This window comes from Charadrius vociferus, unplaced genomic scaffold, assembly GCF_000708025.1.
Source record: "Charadrius vociferus isolate BGI_N301 unplaced genomic scaffold, ASM70802v2 scaffold329, whole genome shotgun sequence".
Classification (NCBI taxonomy): Eukaryota; Metazoa; Chordata; class Aves; order Charadriiformes; family Charadriidae; genus Charadrius; species Charadrius vociferus.
The window spans coordinates 1,225,650-1,247,101 of record NW_009649982.1 but is presented as its reverse complement, the minus strand read 5'-3'; the positions used below and the strand labels follow the sequence as shown (position 1 = coordinate 1,247,101).

At 40.4% G+C, this 21,452-nt stretch overlaps 1 protein-coding gene across 1 annotated transcript in view; it reads left to right on the top strand.

Annotated features, from left to right (window-relative positions):
* The first annotated feature begins 2,100 nt into the window (after nucleotides 1-2,100).
* Nucleotides 2,101-21,452, top strand: part of CMSS1 (cms1 ribosomal small subunit homolog (yeast)) — a 32,229-nt gene continuing 12,877 nt past the window's right edge. The window contains exons 1-3 of the mRNA XM_009891622.1: nucleotides 2,101-2,197; nucleotides 14,671-14,771; nucleotides 19,533-19,604. Coding sequence (XP_009889924.1) covers nucleotides 2,101-2,197; nucleotides 14,671-14,771; nucleotides 19,533-19,604 — 270 coding nt within the window. The remainder of the gene's footprint in view (nucleotides 2,198-14,670; nucleotides 14,772-19,532; nucleotides 19,605-21,452) is intronic.

Below are 21,452 nucleotides of genomic sequence, written 5' to 3'. Positions count from 1 at the left end.
GGAGTATTGGTGCCACAGTGTCACAAAACCTAAGTTGATTCATTAAGCAATAACTTTAGGCATAACCTGACCACTTAAAAATTTATAAAGAAGTATTTTGTTTCTCCTCTTTTCTATCAGTGTATAACAACTGTTTATAAAAGGCTGTTGCCAATCTTAGGGTGCACTAGTTGCTTTTAAACTGTGAAGCCTTTTACTTGCTGATGAACTTGATGAATGCATTCACAGTACACAGTACACTTAAGTAACCCTCCCATAACAGCCTCTTCTTTGAGTTCTTGCAATAGAATCCTTCTGGATGTATCTGAATTATCACGTCACGGCCCAAGTTGGCTCCATGGCAAGTTGCCTTAGTTATTATTTGTTGAAGAGTCTTAGGACTGTTAGAAATTTGTTTTCTGGGAAATGGATAAACTTAACACTCATGACTCTGAGCATAAATTACAAAACAAAAATCAGAAGGAAAGGAAGATGGGATGATCTCAGACAGAGTTGAGAGTAACCAAAATGAGAAGTATCTTCAGCAGGTAAGACTTTTACCACCTTGTAATCTTTTACTTTTTCAACTTGATATATGGCAGTGTTTAACCATTGTTAAGAAAAGATGACCTGAGCTAAGTGCAGGAATTCACGCAGTTGTTGTGGCTTAGATGAACTCCCAGTGGGTTGCTTACTGTTAATCTAGAACCCATCTGCCTTTCTTCAGATGTTTCTGCTGAGACTTTTACATGGTGTTTGTTACGAAGAACTTTTTTGGTGCTCTTGCATTGGTGTTTGGACCTTGAGGTCAAGTGGAACTTTCTACCCTATTTCTTCAGGTTACCATTCCTGTGTGTTTGCATTGCAGGAAGCTGTGTGTGTGTGTGCCAGTGGTAAATCCATGGCTCCAGAGTGTCTTTACTTGATAACAATCTCCTCATGTTGGAGTCCATACCACAGTATCATGATGTCCGTGTGACCTGAAGTGTGTTAGGATCTCCTTACAGACAGGCATGCCGTGCTGCACTCTATCCAGGTTTTTTTCCCCTTAAGAATCACAACAGTTTAAAACGGTGCTGAGGAAAACTGCTCAGCCGTATGTTGTTTTAAAAGGAGAAACAATGCAGGACCATTGTAAAGCCTTCAGTGGAAAGGAGACCAAATTCAATATGATCTTTAATCCTGCCTGTACTCTGGCTGAAGCTGAGCAACGTCTTTGGAACTATAAAGGGATTTGAGCATGTGTTCATCTATTAATTTTTTTTTTTTAACATGTATTTCTGTGCTATTTGCAGCAAGCCCTATACTGCAAGCTTGAAACCATAATTTCTCATATCGTATAAAACAATGTGGATAAAACATCACTCAGCACATATAAACGGACATCTATATATGTAATCATTATCTACATAGTCACACATCTGTTTTTCTTTTATTTTCAGAATTATACAGTCTATTGCCATAGCTGTGTGCTTTTTACATTAATTTAAACAGGTGAAATCAGACAATGTATACTCTATTGCACATGCTGATATCCTTTTATTTTCCCATTTCCTTTAGGCAGTGATAATGAAAATTGATGTTTTGAAATTGAGAATTTCATTATCCAAAAAACCCCCATAGTGCTGACATCCAGATCTGGTCTCACAGGAAAAAGCATATCTGATCCAAGTCATCGTCAATTGCTCTCTAATTATGATGACAGCACAAAAATGAAGCAAGCTTACCTTAGCTCAGGAGACTATTTTTTGCTGTATCCCAGGCAGTTTCCTCTCCTTATTCACTTGAAAAGGGAAAATCCACTTGAATAAAGAAAAATAAGTGCTAGAAAAGTGAGGGATTTAAGGAGTCCTCATCTGAGCTCCTGATCCGCTTGTTTTCAGCGAATTGCAAAAACCTCGATCCAGTAGTAGCTCAGAACGACTTTCCTCTCCTCGTGTGTTCTGTGTGTGGGCTGAGAATCTGCAAGAATAGACCTGAGACGGTGCTGCAAGAGAGAGACAGCGGGGGGACCTTGGCACGGAGTTGGACCAAACTCTAAATATAGCCCAACCCACTTTCCATGCAATTCTCTTCATACTCTCAAGGCAGATGACCTTGTCAGAAAACTGACCTCCCAGCATGTCACTCTCTACAAAGAGAGGATCTAAGGGAACAGGACTGCAACATAAAAGGACAGAAAAGCAATCAACCATCTGCTTGCAGCAAATGAACGTAGGTATGAGCTCTATTTTTGTGACAGTTGCCACTGATCAAGTCATAATGTGCTTTATTTGATCATTTAGACAAATGAGCTGCATGCCAGTTCACAAAAGGCCTATACAGATGAGAGATTGCATTGTGATTGCTAGTCTTAAAAAGGAGAGCACTGACATAGATGAAAAGCCTGTCGCCTTTCCTCCTCTCAAAAACCTTAATGCAGCAGAGTGTGTAGTATTTCCCTAAAAGCTTTTGTCTATAAGAGATTATCCTTCCATTCACTTACTTTTATAGTAAGACTTTTTGGAAAAACGGGTTAAATCCACAAATGTGTATTCTGGTACTATATGAATTTGAGATGCTAGGGTAACTTGAAAGGGCAGTGAAACCTGCAATATCAGAGACCAAACTGCAGAGAAATGCGTAGTATATGCAGAGGAGGAAGTAAGAGAATAAGAGGCATATAAACATAACCCTTGGGCCTTAGATAGGGAACTGCTTTTCAACAGATGTTTTCTAATCTGGGGAATTTGCCACTCTAACTCTGGGTGGCAACATGTCAGGGTATTTTGTTCTTAACCTGAAGGAGAGTTTAACTTGATATGGGTCAACCTGATACTCTGTCAAACAGGGACCTGACACTGCTGTGTCATATGAAGACTTCTGAATAAAAAAAGCTGCAGAAATCTGAGCAACTCAAAATGTCATCTCTCAGGTTCCGTGTTAAGACATATAGGAGAGTTGGGATAAAAGCTTGTTTGCAATATTGTTCTTCAGTAGGATATATTTGTTGTTGGTGACATATATCTCAGTGTGTGCTACATTATATGTGTTCTTGCAATTTTCAATATTCGAGGAAAATCTGAGAAAACATCAGGACTGTGATAACCTCATGCTATAGATGTGTATGTCTGCAAAATATGCCTGAGCCAAAAAGGCATGAATGATATCAGTGGTCAGTCAAGTGGCAATGTGTATCTATGAACAGTAATTTGGACTGTTAAGTTTTTGTGAAGTGTGCTGTGTATTTTTTTCTTTTAATCAAAGCCTACTATTTTTGGCAAGTTCCACTGTGTAATTTTATCATGATCTATTGGCTTGAAGCCCACAGGGTCAGTCAGACTCTGTGTTATCTTCACAACAAGAACTACAGCTGGGAGCCACAGCTGCTTCCCAAGATAGTGAGAGAACAGTAGAAAATACGAATCTCCTGCACTATTAAGGGAGACATCACATCTGGGACCATGCTACATTCCTGGGCAAAACTTGCTCATAATTAGAGCTAGGCTAGAGCCCACCCATTAAGTAGTTTTATGGATTTATCCAAGTTCTTCTTTCCTCCCAATTTACCTATTTCTTCCCCGTTAACAAGAATAAACATTTGTTAGGAGTCAATATTATAACAAATGAAGGATGCTGATGTTTGACTTTGGAGAGGGGTCTCGAAAAAGGAATGAGTCTGTCTCCAGATAGACAAATGTTTAGTGATGTACTAACACTGTGTAAGTAGTGAAATTCAAAATGTACATGATACCAACATTAAACACCAATAGCATCATGTTATCTTTGCTCCAGGGTGGTACCCTGATGTGATCCAGACTAACCTAACCAATTCCAGCTCCACGGTGCCACTGCTGCTTCTGCCCCTCTTGCCAGTGCTGGGATACTGAAATCGCCACAGATCCCCTCATCCAGAGCGTGAAGGAGATGAGGATAAGGGAGGGAAGATGTACAGTGTGAGCTGGTACTCTTCACTCTCCACAGCAAACAGCTGGAGGAGCAGTTTCTATACGATAAATTGGTAGTTCTTAGAAAAAGAAGTAATTGCAGTGCTTGGTGGGTCCTAAAACACAGGAATAGTCGGACTTTGCCAGGAGCTGTGACATGCACTTTCCCTATATGAAGATTTTGGAGAAGGAGTGATTTCTTGCTTATACAAATAATGTGCCTGGGTGGCTTTGAGGAGGGAATCTTAATTTTTGGGGAGACTTTTATAGAACGCTGCTGTTTGTGTGTAAAGGGCTGTAAATGTTGCTTGACCAACCCCAGGAATGCAAACCTGAAAGGAGGGGAAAAGGCTTTAAGAGGGATTGTATTAATTCTTCAAGATGGATGGAACAGTATTTTGTTTGACAGCTGTATACACTCAAGTTTTGTTTTGGTTGGCTTTTGCCTGAGTTTCCATACCACCAAGTGGGAAATGTAGTAGGGAGTCAGGCTCTAGTTTGTGCCTAGCTTTTCCTGGGCTCATAACTTGTGTTTTCCTCGTGGTGCTGGATGGTCTTTCTGCTTCTTTATAGACAGTTTTTTCTCTTTGACTACCCAGCCTACCATGATAGTGTTTCCTCTGGAATGATGTGGGTTTCCAGGCCCCAGGCTGTTTCCTCTCTCAGATGCCTCTTTTTGGATTGATAGCTATTTCAAGCCAGCCTTGTAGGGTTCCCCCCATATGGTCGTGCGTTCTGTAACCAGTATTTGTGAACTGATTTTTCTTTTGATTAACCCCAACTTCCTAAGCACTTGTAGTTGTTATAGATCCCATTGAGCATTTTACAAAGTGATATATATGAACGGTGATGCCTTGGCCAATTTCCAACATGGGTAACTACATTCTGGCTTGCCCCATTCCCCTATTTGTCAGAGTTGGATAAGAGTGTCCTTTTACTATCATAAACTGTTGCACAGCATTGCTGGCATCCTTTTGAGTGGTTTCTAAAGTGACTGTGGGGTATATAATGCCTGGCATCTGTCCAAAGAGGAGAAGCCCTTTTAACAAGGTTAAGTGTTCAATTTTGTAGTGTTCATCCAGTAGATTTGTAAACTGCCAAAACTGATGCTACTTACAAATGAAAGTCTCCCGCTTCCCCATCTCTCTAGGAATACACTTTTTAAATGAATTTTGAGATTTAGGGAGATTGTCGGAAGTTTCAACATAAGGGATAGTTTTTGAGAGAACAAAAGAAAGACTAATGAGGAGACTGCGGCGACTTGTGGATGTCATCTGAGCCTTCACTCATGGTGTCATTGCTGAAGGGTACTAGACCAGACAACAGAACTGATTTGCGCTCTGTACTGATGTATCAGTCTGTCTTCAGGCTCCGGTTGCTCTTGTTTGGCGGGCCCATCATGAAGAAATTAAGTTGGATGGCAAACAATAAAAGGGCCTGTTGTATTCCTAACATGTCAAATCTTTGTGTTTGCCCTTTGCTTACCATGGGTTTTAAAACTACAGTGACTAAATGAATATTGAGTTCTTCCTTCTTATCTTGGCGATGCCATTATTCCTTGTGCAAGGCAGTGATAGGATGTCAAATTCAACCCTTGTCTTGCGAGAAAAGTTATTTGTATTTGAAGGAGGGTGCTACTTCTACATCTGAACAGTCACTTTCTGTGATTTTTCTAATGTTTTTGTCTTATAAGGCAATATATAAAAATGAAAAAGGCAAATTATGAATAGGCCTGAGTTGTAGCTGTACTACAAGCTAGGCCTAACCTTGATCATGTGAAGTTTATTCTATGCTTACATGTGTACAACAGAGGGATTCCTCTGGTCTTATTCTCTGATATGTCCTTTATTTTGTCTTTTGGTTCACTGCAAGTCAGCAAGTCAAGATGTGTCAAAAACGAGTTTGGAATTACCCATTTTGAATATTAAAGAAAACGTGTTAAAAATAAGGAAGCAAGGAGAGGTAGTTGTTAGAAATGTTCTGTGGGAGATCCTTTGCATGGCAGATAGTTGTGTCTGTGTGCTAGAAGTTTCCTGTCATATCACAGCATATTGAAAACTAATTTTATATTACTCCATTAAGACCTGTTCTTTTTTGCTTGAACGGGCAATGATTTTATTTTAAATTTCCATCCAGTGTAGGAAAGAGGAACCTAAACTGAATATCCTGTCACCAGATGTATTGGGGGAAAAAAATAGTTTGTAGCAGATGTGCCTTCTGAACTGCCCAGGGAAGGGGTTTACATTTTTATAAGAATGTTATCTTTGTCTTTGTAGTACAAGCTATTGCCAGTACTTAGGAACTATTACATGCAAGTCTTACAAACTGCAAGATACTCTGGCTTGGCATAGGTTTAGGCTGGATGGAGTGGGAGGGAGTTTATGCCTTCTGGATGTTACCTAATGGGACAAAATTGAAGCGCTTTTGATTCTTTGATAGGCCTGTGTCTGTTTCTGCTCAGTCGCGTATTGTATGCCCTTCAGGTATGCGTCACATGTACACTTTAAAATACCTTTTTTTAAATCATCTTGGCAGGTAAATTTTGCATCCTCGCAGATATGGAAACTTACAGTTGCGCTGGAATAGGCTTGTTTTGGAAAAAGAGTCATTAGTTCATAAAGATGGGAAAGGAAAACAGTTCCCAGACCTTGAGGGACTGTGGCTGGTTTGGCATGATGGAGCATCATCACCGCATGTAATTACTATGGAGATTATCTCAACCCAGGCAGGGAGACAGCTCTGTTCTCTGACACGGAAGGTTGACAAAGGGACAATGACTAACTGGTAGCCACCTGCAACACAGCTTCATGTGCATCTTCTTACCTCCTACTAACAATTACAGCTACCAGTTCATTCACAGTGTTTCCTCTTTAGTTCCAAATGGTCAACGTACCCAAGTATTTTAAGGCCTTACAAGTGAAGGCACTCATTTCATTCATGACCCTAGTAAAAGATATATGAAAACTTCATCGGTGTTTTAAAACTGGAGTTGCAAAAACTAAAATGAAGGAAAAAAAGAACAAAATCTTCATTAATTTTTGAAGTGGCACTTTGCTTGGCCGTGTTGTCTTTCTTCCTTGCATCAAAGATTTCCACTGAGCTGTAATATGTCTTTTGATGCAGTTAAATATTCATTTTTCATTTCCTGTCAGTATATGTGTTCTCTTACTGATTTCTAAGACTAAATCTTGTTTTACTATACTATTTAAAATTATTTAGCTAATTCTCATGTTTTTTTCTTTAATCTGTCATCTGGATTTCTTAGTTGTGACACAGCAGATGATACGTGCCCATGATGGGAAGAACTAATTATCTTTCTGGAGGTGCTAGCGGACCTTTTCTAATTTAGTCAGAGCAATTTGGGAAATGAAGAGGGTACTGGCACTGTTTGATGCAATGGTTATGTGGTGATCTTTCCCGAGGACAGATTACTTTTGTAACTAACGTTTTATCTCATTTACTAGCAATTTCTAAAGTATTATCATGGTCAATAGCCAGCAACTGGTCTGAAGAACCATATTAATAATAAAATTTGCATGCTTAGCCATTCCATGTGGCTGGTCTGGAGGTCCCCAAAAGAGGGGAGCTATTGCTTGGCCAGTTGGATTTACACCTTGGGCTCCGGGGTATCTGAGCTATTATTAGGCTTCTCAAGAGGAAAATCCAAAGCTGTCCATTGGTTACAGAGAGGGAACTTAGAGGGAATTGTTCTTGTAGACATGAGAGAGATCCTCCTTTTGGGATTAGCAGTGCTGGTGACATGCAGCTGAGTAATTTGGGATCTGTCCAGGAGGTGGTTTGAACTGCTGCTTTCCTATTGCCGTTGTGCACCATTGGCTTCTTTACCTGCTTTTCCCACTGCTGTGTCCAGAGGAGGGCCACAAAGATGATCAGAGGGATGGAGCACGTCTCCTATGAAGACAGGCTGAGAGAGTTGGGGCTGTTCAGCCTGGAGAAGAGAAGGCTCTGGGGAGACCTTACAGCAGCCTTCCAGTATCTGAGCGGGACCTACAAGAAGGCTGGAGAGGGACTTTGTGCAAGGGCACGTAGTGATAGGATGAGGGGGAATGGCTTCAAACTGGAAGAGGGGAGATTTAGAACAGATAGAGTGAAAATTTTTTCCTACTAAGGGTGGTGAGGCACTGGAACAGGTTGCCCAGGGAAGTTGTGGATGCCCCATCCCTGGAGGAATTCAAGGCCAGGCTGGATGGGGCTTTAAGCAATGTGGTCTAGTGGGAGATGTCCCTGCCCATGGCAGGGGGGTTGGAACTAGGTGATCTTTAAGGTCCCTTCCAACCTAAACCTTTCTATGATTCTATGTGGCACCTTTCCATCCTTTCTGATGGCCTCTCCTTGTCTCTTTATCCCTTTCCTTTTGTCAGGGAAGTAGTTGAGCTTGGAATGCTTTAAAATATTTAAGATGTTAATCCTTTTTTCTTAGCTAACCAGCCTGCCAGCCAGGCCCGTTTTATTTAAAACACCTCATCTGTTCCTTTGGATACTGGTGGGTAGCATGGCAGGACCCACCTGAGCTTCACGTTTCCTGCTCCCTTGAGGAGTGATACTGTAGTGGTATGTTAAAATACTGTCATCACCACTTCTAGCCCAGTTGCTGTGATCAGCACAACTGTGGTGGCAAGAGGAGGCCTCTCAACCAGGCAAGGATGAACAGGGACATGGGAGCCAATTTTGCTGACAGCTGTTACATTTTATATAAAATTAATTGACCTTGCACTGTGCAGGGGAGATGAATGAGAAAAAATTCAAAGTAGTGCATTGACATCAAGGTTGCTTAATCTGATTCACTGAAGATTTAGGCCAGTTTTTAACAGCAAAACTACGAAAATAATAAGGAATTCTCAGACTTCAATTTTGTTCTTTTCCTTGACCTCCTCTCTGCCCCTCCTTTCCCTTCCTCCCAAAGAAAAGGAATCTTGAATGGCAATTAAGGAAAAACTAGATATGTGCCCTACACACTTGGCATTTTATTCAGCATCAAATATTTTTCAGTCTGCTGAATTTAAAGCTGGGAGCCCTGAGAAATATTTTTCCCCCAGATTAATGAACACAGATAAGTACTGTTTAATCAACCAATAAATAAAAGCAGCCTGCAAAGCAGCCTGAATTTAATCTGTCATAGCATGCCCAAATTGAATGAACTATGCCCACCTACAGAGTAATGACAAGCACATACTTTCTTGTAATGTAACCGAAACTAGAAAGAGAGCATAGCAAATATAAAAACTATTTCCACAGTGTATGGGGCTTTTTGCTAAAAATCAGAAAACACAGGCCCTATCTAAAGTCTGCGTTCAGATATGAGGCAATTTAGAACAGTCAGAGGAGGATGGAAGTCAGGGGCGTTAATGAAGTTGGTAATAATAAATTACATACAAACTTTTTAATGTAAGTAATTCTAGTTTAGTACTGATACGTAGCCCTGATGGGAGTATAAGGGATAAAGCAGGGATTTCTTCTGTTCAGACCCAGGGACTCTTCTGATCAAGAGTGTGCCTCTGACCGTGGACAGTACCAGATAACATCAAATAAAAGTTGAGGCAGTCTCGTCATGGACACCTAAGGCAGATTCTCTCAAAATTTCGTCACAGACATTACTTTAACAGTAAGAAATAAACTTGCCCTCTACTGGCCTGTGTTACCAGGGGTCTTCTGGATAGCAAATGGATATCTGATCTCACTTAGCTTCCAGATAAAAAAAAAACAAACTAGTGGAAATTATTCCCTCGGTTGCCATTGGGTATGTATGCAAAAAAAATGTTTTTCTATTCTGAGCTTTCTTTTTAATGACATGTTCATTGTTCTTATATTATGAAGAGTTGTAATCAGCATGCGTCCTTCCTTTCTCAAAAAAATCCTTCTGTTCTCTTCATCTTATCTTCCTGTAAGCAACTTCCCATAGCTGCCGTCATTTCTGTGAGCTTCCTTTGTCTTTATTTCAGTCATAGGCTGGCTAGAACCACAAGTCACATTTTCCAAAGAATTTTAAGATTATTTTCTGTTCCTTTTCAGTTGTAACTTTTTCTTAATTTTGGGGCATTCGGAGGTGTGCTGCCTACAAGAGTTTCACTTTTTCAGTCAGCACCAGTCCTTAAAAGAGTTAATTATTTATGTAGTGGTCACTATAACTCCTTTATTAAACACTTTAGAGTAGAAAAGTGGCATGTGAAGGTGAGAAGTCTTAGAAATGGTGAATCAGCCTAGCAAACACAATTTTGTATGTATTAGCTATTTTGTACAATCAATTGTGTTCACAGCAAAACATGTGTCATTACCTCCTATATCATTAAGGTCTTGTCTGCCTTTAAAAATACTAGTATAAATAACCAAGCAAATGTGTATTCTTTGTGAATATATTAGTTAATAAAGGTGATGATTAAAGGCAACCTGTTATATTATCTAAATACCGGTGTGCTTATTTATTCATGTGCATGTGTGCAAACATGCAGACTTGTCTGTATTAATATAGGTGTGTATATGTATATGTTTAGTATACACATTGATGTACCTAGGCATATGTGTATGTATCAATATTAAATTTGAAATAAGTTAGAAACCATTCCACTGAATGATTTTGAATAGTGATCAATATCATAAATGAGAAAGTCTAATTCATATAGATGTGTGTGTTAAGCATAAATGACTTTTTCCATTTCAGCATGGTTCAAAATAAAATAAAAATAAATACCTAATGACTGGGAAGCCTGTTAGTATGTGCCATGCCACTGATGTAATACCAAAGGAAAAAAAAAAAAAGAAGAGCTTGGAATTCACATTTATTTATCTATATTGAGAGCATTACGTGACTGTTCAGACGTCTTTGACGACCTTGTGGTTGTGTAAGGTCCGTACATCGCAGGAAAGCAGATGCAGAAGATTGCGCTGAACAACATCACCCCTTCAGCAGCATATTGCGTCAGTGCCTGCCTGCCTGCTCATTTGCACCACAAGGGAGATGAAAGTCAACGTTGTATTAATCAATTAGGTTCTGTATTTGCACCAACTTGTTATTAAGGAAGGATTTGTGCTCTCACCTGTTCTGGCAGCTTCACACCTCAAAGCAGGACAAGCAGTGCTGCTCTGATACAGACATGTTTAGGATCTGTGAGCTGGGTGCTTCTGCATTTATTCGCATCGAGTTATGATTTATTTTGCGAATAACCCCTCTGACATCAAGGTAACTATTTGCAGAGAAAGGTACACTGTTTAATATGAACATGGTTGGCAGAGTCTGGCCTGTGGTACTTTGATGCCCACAACAAAACACTCCTGCCATCACAGGAGCTGACATGGTGTCACAAACAATCACAGCTCGAAACTAGCTGCTGTCTTGACTGGGATGTGAGCGATGGTTTATGGAACAGATAAAAAGTTCTCCTCTTGTATGAAATAAAGATACTCAGGTACTACAGAAAGATCCTCAAATTTGATCTGTTTTCACAGATGTTTGTTAAGTCTGGGGCTGGACATTGGTTCCCTCTTCTCTCGCTTCTTGCTGAAAGCGGACAACGTTGCATCACGAGGTGCAGTCTGAAACTCAGATGGGCAGTGAACAGGTGGCACATTGTTTGTCAGGCTATTTCAGACCATGGAAACCATTTGTCCAGATTTAGATTGCTATTGCTAGCAGTGTGTCTTTTAGTTATGAGAAAGAGAAGAGGTTATTTAAAACTTAGATGATTCCTGTTTGCCTTTCAGAGCATGCCAAGTGGGATTTAAGAAGGAATGCTTAAAGATCACAGGCAGCTTCCCCTGAATCTTTTTTATGTAATTCTTGTGTATTTCCAACGTGAAGTAAGTACGCTGAGAAAGAGCAATTCAGTTCAGTGAGACATGCGCAGACAACTCTAGAATGGGTGTTTGGGGCTCAAGCACTGTCAGCAAGAGGGACAAAGAAGAGATTAGTTTTCATTATATCTGAGATTCCAAAGTGGCCTGAGGACATAAGTGGTCAGTGACTTTGGAGAGGAATGGGCCAGGGAAGGAACTGTTGGTGTGCCGGGGCAGGCATATGGTGCAGGAGCACTCAGACATCCTCAAGAGAATTTAAAGGAAGAACTCGGTAGATTGACAGATATTTGAGCTGTAATGTAAGGAAGAAATTTGTTAGTCTCGCAGACCTTCAGCTTTTTCTCTTCCCCTGTTCACCTGCTGCCATGTGTTAGGCTGTACAGGACTAGATATATTTTTTTTGTGTATTAATAATAAATTTGTAGTAAAATAAACCTGTATCACCATTGATGGGGGTTAAAAAAAAGAAGAAAAGAAAAAAAAGAAGTGGGCTTTGGAATACTCCGTCCTTTTACTTCTGGTGGCCAATAAACTTTCCCAGAAAACTTTTCACCTTCAGCCAATGTCTGGTGAACACTCTTGGGACAATAACAGTGGCAGTCATTTTGGGGACAGCTGCTCGTTCTTCTTGCTCGTGATCCAAATGGCAGCTCAGAAGAAGAGTTAGTAGGTCTCAGTTTGTCTCTCAGAAGAGAGGGAAAAAAGCTCATGAGGGCAGCTCATGGAGATCAGTGCCCTGTATTTCCTACTGTACAAGTAAGCCGGAGTTTTAGACTTGTCATCTCCCTTGCTCACGTCCTTTGAGAAGAGATCCCAGAATGGACAGCCACCTAGTGTCCTCTGAGGTTGACTTAGCACCAGCTTAAGGGGCAGCTTAATGTTACAGCTACCTTCTGATAAAGGGCTGCCAGGAGTGACATCCCTGCCACCAGCCACTCACCCCACATGGAATCTAGCACTTGTGTGGCCACAGTCCATTCAGCTGTTGTGTCTGCAGAGAGAAAGAAGCAAACAGGCCAGCTAAGCACACATTTGTGCATTTACTCCAGATCAGGAAATCAGGGGCTTTTCTTGGTGTGTTCCCATTTAAGATTTCAGAATACTTCTCGTCCTGCATTGAGGTGCAAACGAGTGCTGCCATTTCTTCCATGGCATTTGTTTTGGTCTGAATCAAGTTCATTAACATTTTTATCCTTCACTTAGGATTTTCTTAGTTATACTGTACAGAAAACAAATTCTCTTCTCAATTGCTGCTCTGTTTCTAAAGTTCTTGTGTTTTGCCAAGAGTCTAATCTATATAGAGTAAGATTTCATGACAAATGATATCCAGCGTGCTAAAACACTCATTGATTTTCTTTACTTGCTAGCTTTCAACTTCCCAAACTTTTTTGAACTCTTAACAGCTGTCATGACCCAACTTTGGGATGCTGACTGTTACACAAGCTTTTCAAAGTGGGAAAAGAAGTGGAAGTTACAAGATGGTATCTTTCCAGTAGGTTCCCATTTTGTCACCCATTCTGTCTTATTAGGATTTTCGAAGCCACTGCCTTATTGCCCTATAATATATAATGTTGCATTTGTGGATGGATAAACATTCCTTTTCCCTCTTCATATCCTTTTACTTTTAAAGATTACAGAGATGTATTTATATCATCCATACTTGGGGTGATGCTTAAGAAATCATACTGTTCCTCTTCATTCAAAATAAATAACTTAATCTTGAAGCTGTCAATTTACAGCTTCAGAATACAGGAGATTGCAACAATGACCAAATATCTGTTGGGTGGAAATCTTCCAGATACAGAAACTGAATTATTCAGTTCTAATTATTCAGTATGATGGATGATAATGCTTCTGGCAGTGATTATGGAAGTAATTCAGTCCCCAGCAGAAACTTCTGTGGTTGAATGCAACATCTTGAGCACTAACATAGCAGTATTAGAGGTAACTGGTGCTGTGGATATTTTTTCCACCACAGTCTCTCTGTAGATAAGAGATGAAGATGAGAATGGGTAGAAACATTTTAATTTAAATAGTTTTCTTTCAAAACATAAGCCTTTCTTAGTCTTGTGGACATTCTGCTTAAATTTGGGAATGGTACCTTTGCCCAATTGTTACTGAAGTAAGAGACACACAATTAAAATTACTTGCAGAAAATGTCTGCATATATTCTTATACAATAGGACATTATACCAATCTTTTAATTTCTCCTGTTGTAGGTAACTGGTGTCAGGAAGACATTTTGGGTTTTTAGATGGAGGCTGAGGTGGTTTTGTGTGCATTTTTGTGTGCGTTTGGTTTGATTTATTTATTTTCTTCCTTCATCTGCAAGTCTTGTTTTAGTAGGAGGAGGTGACTTATTCTGAAAGAAGTGTCAGCAAACTTAGCAAGAAAGATGTATTTTTACAGTGATCCTATGAACCGTAGTGCCATTAGTCTTCAGTGCCAGTGCTATTGCTTGTTTTAAAGTCTAATGGGATAGGTCTGTAATTATATATGGTGAATGCAGTGCTATGGATCCAAGATTATGTTTTACTTGTTCTGAAATACTGCGGAGAGATGTCGTGCAACTTGAGATGTAGTTCATCAAAAACATCATCTTCCATTGTTCACTGCTTAGCTTAATTCAAGGGAGATTTTGGAAAGATTAGATATTTCTACCTGTGATGCTGCAGCTGGCATCAACTGTGCAGCATTCCAGAAAGAGAGAGAAATATATTGCCTGCCAGATGTAATACTGTGAAGAGGAGAGGAAACCCAGGACTTTTTTTAGAATAATTTCAAATACCAGTGTTCTAAAATGATTAAAAAATCTATTACAGCTGTATTATTGCCAGTCTTGAGATTGTAGTATTGTGATAAGCTTTCAGCTCAAGATTTTATCTGTATTTTTGAATGCAAAGATAGGAGATGGATTTGAAAAACAGTAACAAAAACTCTTCTTTTTTCTCATTAGATTCTTCAGATGATGACGCTATTGAGAAAGCAAGTGATAACAGGACAGCAACACATCAAGATTCAGATTCCAAGCCTGGTGTGACAAAGAAAAGAAAGCAGGTTTGTAAATTTAGCAATTGTGTAGAGCACAGAGATGTTAATGCATAGGGAAGCATAGCCCCCTTTCGTTCAGTAAAGGGATGCTTTTCTTCACTCTTTGTCTGATCTGTTCATGTAATAAGATTGTTTTATTAAATTATTTTGTCTTATTTGGAAGTGATCACATTCCAGTACATTTCAATAATAACTTCAGTCTTGTTTCATGTGAGTTGAGATAGCCAGGCCTGTCTCCTACAAAGTGACGGTCTGGTGATAAAAGCCTGGAGTGTCCTCCCCTCTCATCATTTCCCTTTCCCTCCACACACAAGGTCTTGAAAGCTATATTTAAATATTCTACGGCATCTCTACCCAAGCATGTCCCCAGTGCAAGGTCCAAGTGAAGAAGAATTTAGGTCTACGTGGATTGATGTTTTCATACCCTTGCACTACTAAAAACTTCCTTTTAAACCAGTAGGAACTATCTTGTCTGCGTTACATGGAGTATGCCAAGGAAAAGGTAGCAAAGTCTATGACAGATAGCGTCACCCCAACTTGAGCAAAAAAGAGTCTTCTAGAGGTCAGCTGATTTTAAGAAGTCTCGTGTTTGAAAGTAAATTTCTTCTGCCTTCCTGATACCCTAATCAACTGAATGGCTGTCAAAGAGCTGAAATGACATTGGAAGCTATCTCTCCTTGAGGTTATTGATATTAATTTTGAGCCCTAAGTCAATAGTAAGTTCTCTGTGTGGTGCCTAGGCAGTTGCCCAAGTGAAGACCATTTGCAGGGATGTTCTTTTTTAGTAACAGAGAAGTGTAAACAACACAGTAGCAATTACTGTGCTTTTGGGTGTCTTTCCAAGGAGACCAAAGGTGAAGCGAGCCAAATATCTGAACTCGTTCCACATTTTGACTAGGAAAGAGAAGACTGAGCAATGCAAGAGAAAGCTGTATTGCCTTTGTACATCCTCTACCCAGGGCTACATCGAGGATGCCTATGGAGCCATTTTTTATCACCATTATCTTCACTTAAGCATTTAGAACTAAGTTAAGACAGTTCATTTGGAGGAGTTGCTTTGCTTTTTCTATGAGAACATTAGAAAGGATAACAAACACAGGTTATCCTGCCAAGGTGGACTGGGACTGCTCAGCTGTAGCATAACACCTGCTACAGCTCTTCCTGTCATATAAAAAATATCAGTCTGCATTTTGGAATCGGGTAGTTTGATATTTAGCCACAAAACTCCAGGAGGCGATGCTTTACGGGAGATCAAAGTCATGGGTGTGTTATTGCATGTCTTTTAGAGCAATATACTTACAAAATCAGATGTATTTATGGAAAGCTAGTAGTTTTGTAGTTGTAGTGCATATAACATAGCCCATTTTACTCATTCCTGCCTTATTCACAGGCTGGAAGCTATTCTGCCGTGGACTTGGGACCTTAAAATCAGTCAGGAAACAACCAAATAGAATTATGAACATTTATGTTTCTAGTCTGCAGGCTGTCCTAAGGCTTACAATGAAATGAATAATCTGCCTCCAACCTGAACGGTGCATTAATGTGTTTACTTTGTCACAAACTCCAAAAGTCAGACTATATGTCTGACCTAGAATGTAAACTTTCACACACACACACAAGAATGTTTTCATTCTATGTTTGAATTTCCGGTAACTTGGCAACGCCTAAAGAAAAAAAAATTGTGAGAAATATAATACAGGAAATATTTCACGTTCTGCCTATGAATAATAAACAAGGAATTTATGATATTTTAGTTCATAAATCAGTAGTCTCTGCATAAATTTCCTGGTTTCTGCATTTTAAGAACTTCCATGTAAAAATAGCATGAAAACATAGCGCACAAGAGAACCATGTCAAAAACCAGTAGGTTGTCAGATTTGTGTCTTGCATAAGAAAAACATGCAAATTGCCTTTTCTTAAGGGTGACGTGCAAAGAGCTATTGCATGCATAGGTAGGCAACTAACATTTGGATAAGGGTCAGAAGTTCAGTCTAGATCAGGTGCCTAGATATTTTAGACTGCAGATCATCAAAGAGGTATAAGTATACGGCCATTCACTGCCATGAAATTTCTCTTTTTGTTATGGCATTATTTTTAATGTCTGAATAAAATGGACTTATTATTGCTGGGCCAATACTATACCATGCCTAGATATATATATGCTGTTGTAGAGGAGGTCATTTTGAATCTTAACGTGCTTCTCTGAGGAAAGAAGTCTTTGAGTGCAAGCCTGCTGTGTACCTCTGTTGCTTTTGAAGGAAAGGATTACATACTGCCTTCGTAAATGAAACCATGGCATTTGATGATACTTTTAAACATCTGAATGAAGGGTTATCAATGAGAAAATTTTGTTTCTCCTGGAGAAAATTTTTCAGCTCTGTGGCACAGTTCATTCTCTTCTCATGCAGTTGGGACCATTTTGCAGTTATGTAAAACAGTTCACAAAGTATATGAAGGGAGAAATGGGCCTGAAGTGAATGAGTGGCTTTTTTCGACGTGCTGAAAGAGTGCTAGCACGTTCTAGGATAGAAAACCATCATATTCTACTGGAGGAAAGAGATTCAGGTTTGCCCCTTTCTGGTGTTTTGATTGCTTGGTAGTATCCCTTGACTAAATCAATCCAAAGGCTTGTTCTCAGCATAAAGTACACTGTTGAACATGGAATTTATGATTAAAACCTGTGGCAAGAGGTCTTTGAGTATCTATGGACAGCTGGGGTGCGTAGGGGTAGCGCAGGAACTGAAGGCAGAGGGTAGGTCTTTTTCAGTCTCAATGTCTGGGAATGCTAATGGTAGGGATAGGAATGAAGAAACATATCGTGGCGTTTTAAAAGCACTTGAATCAGAGTCAGGACAGAGATTTTTAAAAAGAAACAAATGAAAAATAAAAAAAAAAAGCTTATGTTAACCCTGGAACAATTTCGTTAGCTGAAGTGAGTTTCTACTTGCAGTCATTCCCTTGATTTCTAGTGAAAATAATACCTGTTTCTACCTGAGAAAATCAGAGGGACAGATCTCTGTTGCTGAGGCAAGATACGATCCCTGTTATAACTTCTCATGGGTGGGTATTGATCCAGGCTGCATTATATTCCAGCCCTAGTTTTAGAGTGCTTTGCTGGCTCTAGCTAGTAGTCCCCAGCCAAATCTTCTCTGGTAGTTCCTCAGTATCGTCATCATCAAACTCAACCAGTTTCAGAGCCACAGAACTACTGCCTTTGCAAGTGCAACTGCTGTGGTTGCATCACGGCACAGAAAGCGGGAGAAAGCAATAGGTCATTTGTGGTTTCTGTAGCTAAATATATTGCTATATGCATATATTTAGCTATATATATAAATATATAGCTAAATTAGCCAGGGGAGTGGGGAGAAAAAGGGAAATATAACAATATGAACAATTAAACTCTGCAAAATGCTTTTCATAAGGATATGAGAGTGGGCTTGGAAGGGCACAAATGTGCTGGGTACGGTCATGTAGTACTGGTTGTCATGAAGTGTCCTCCTGTTAAGGGGGGAGCGAGCGCAGTGTGAGGAGTGCTCAGAAAGGCTCCGATACTCTGAACTTCTGTTAGCTTTCCCTTGGCCCTGTTGAAGCTGCCCTCACAAAGGAACAAAGGAGCAGCTTCTCTGGCTTTCGACTGGGCTCCCTTTCTTGGTGATACTTTTCTTCCAGGCTTTCCCCAGGGACCACCACTGGATTTGCTGTTCCTGAGCTTTTAACGCTCCATGTGATTAAACTTTTCCACGGTTTCTCACAGGAGCAAAATTTTCCAGCCAAATGCATCCTAGTATCAAGGAGCTTTTTCCTGCAGCTCAGGCTGTTTTCCCATTGCTCTTCATCAGGTCACTTATTAAGCCCAAAAGCCCATTTATGTAGATCAATTTGCATTTCCATGAAGTGGAAGTCCCTAAGAAGGCAAAGAAAAGAGAATCACTATGCTCAAAACAAGGAAAGCCTCTGCCTCTCTTCCTCTGTTTTGGATAATTTTAGGTGGCTAAGGACAAATCCTAACCCTGGCTCATGTGAACAGGGGCTGTGGTACAAATGGACCAATTCAACCTGCTCACTCAGGCACAAAAGAGGGTTAATAATAGCAACACGTGTTGGCTGAAGATTACTCTGAAATGTACCATGTATTTTTCTTGTATGTATTTGACCCTGTCTGCTATGAGGAGACAAAGCAAGAATGGGGCAGAACAAATTCGAAACATGTTTTCCTAAATTTTGCATTACAAATGTAAAAGAAAATCCAGAGCATGATTGTTTCCAATTATTCTTGCCCAGTTCAGTGGTATCTTTCGCCATCTGGATGCTCACCTTAGACCCAGTTATTTTAGAGTGCTATTGGCAAAGTTTAGAAAAAAAAAAATCACCTGCAATAATATAGATTAAAAATATAAAGTTTGTGAAAGATTTTGTTTATTTTTTCATCTTGATTATTTTTAATGTATGAAAACCTGCTTTTCACCATTTTATGGAATTGTGACTACAACCTGCATGTTTCAATTTTCTGTTCTTTTATTCCCCTCTTGGTTAAAGCAACATAGATCTCAATTCCAAAATTACTCCAGATATATGTAAGTGTAAGAATTTGATCCCTTCTACAGGCCGGGGAAGCTTGGTTTTGTCTGGTTTTCCCTAACCCAGCATTATAATTTATGTTTCCCCTCTTACCTCCCGTTGTTGACTTTTTTCCCCCAGGTGATCAGATACCTGATTTTCTATCTTTTTTTCTTAGTACTTTTTTTTTTTCTACCATGTGCTTTGCAGCCTACAGAGTGTTTTCTAAGTCAGCCTGAAGAAAAACAAGAGAGCACTGTAAAGGCAAAGAAGAGAAAGAAGGTACGAATCTCCTAGAGTGTGTTTGGGGACTGGGCAGTGGGTGTATCTGCCATTACAAGATTCAGAATTGGGACAACCCTGTGACAATGAGAAGTACTGTGGTCCTAATGTTGCAGCCTCTTTTAGAGAAGGACAGAAATTCCTGCTTTTTGACTTCACTCAAAATACCCGTTCCCAACCTGAAATGTGGCATTGTGTTGATACTCTGCTCAAGGGTTGTATATGTCTACACCCCACTTGCAAGTGTTGCACGCTAGGAAAATGTAACTGCATCAAAGAAAGGTGGAATTTCAGTTGCTGCAGAATTTGCCCCATTTCAGCAGTGTGGTCAGGCTCCAGCTGCTGTTACATCTTTTAAGCCAAGAACTGTCCCTGTTCATTCTTCTCCTCATAGCATAAGTATATAAATAAATACTCTGTATTGTCCCTCTGGCCATGCTCCATCCTCACTCTCAACAACAAACACACTCTGTAGTGTAGATGGAAATTATACGGCACCAGGCAAGTTAGTTGTCTTTCAGGACAGACTGTAAATAGTTGGCTCCCTCATAAGGCTGAGAGGTGGCCTTTTTGTATTATGTCAGGCCTCTTAATCATCCAGAGAATGGGAAGAGGGAAGGGTGGGATTTAGCTTTAAATGCAGCTCTGGCAGAAGGCACTGCAGTACTTGTTCCACTGCTGCCAGAACGAAAGCATCCCACGACAGAGATTGGTGAACTAGACCTAACAGAAAGACCCCATTCTCAGACAAACAATAGGCGCCTAGTTACACCTTTGGTTTCAGTGGAGCTAGGCCACTAAGTTGACACACACAGCCTGTCAAAAAATCCATCAGGAAATATTTATCAGGTTGATCTATGGGTTCCAAACAAAGTACTCTCTCCAAAAATAAGGAAAAGGGGGGGAAACCCTTTGCTTTTAAGCATCTGGAATGAATTGGAAGAAAAATAATAAAACTTCCTGCATGAGGAACATATCCCCACAGCTCTCCTTGAAGGAAGAGAGTTTGCTCAGGTGTCCTTGCTCTTGCGCTTATGGAATTTCTCGTTAGTATCAGACTTCTTCCCTCCAGAGTGCCATAATTTTCCTGAAGGAACCGCGTGGCCCAATGAATGATGTAATGGTCCTGTGGAACAGCACCTTAGGCTGAATTACCAAGTAAAATGAACCTAAGAGTTCTGTCTTGCTGTCTGCTAAATCAGAGGTTCCCTAATACAGGTCACGTAAGAGGCAGGTTGTGGGGCTGGGGCTGGAGAAGAGCTTTTGTGGTTGATAGGAAGAACAACGAAGAGGTTCAGTTGTGGGCCTCACACAAAGGCTGTGTGTGCTGCAGATGGCCTCTGGTCATTCTTTGGGAAGACAGTTATTGCTTGGCAGAAAAACACAACGGTGCCAAATGAGGGTGAAACTTGGGAAGGGGTGCTGCGGATTCAGGCACCACAAAAACTGCCGAACAGCCAGATGTCCACTGGAAAGTCTTCTGGGGGCTGCAGAGGGCTTTGCACCAGGCCAAAGGCAGACTGAGAGGAAAGTATAAGTACGTCATCTCCATGTATCCCACTGTCAAAGGTTCAGCTGGAGTCTTGCAAACACACAGCTGGCTTTTTGCAGAGGTGAAACAGGCAGTGGCCGAAGTGGCAGATGGCTGGGAGAGGCAGCTGCCTGCTTTGCCTTTGCTGTGGGGTGGAGTTGCTTCAGCAACCCCCCTGTAGCACTCCCCTGTTCAGCCTTCTGCCCCTTATGCTTACTTATGGGAGTATTTGGGGTGTATTGGGCAAGAGGGAGAGATGGAGAGGTAGGGAATGGAAGAGGAGGAGGGAATGTGTGCTGGGATGGAGTGAGGGAAAG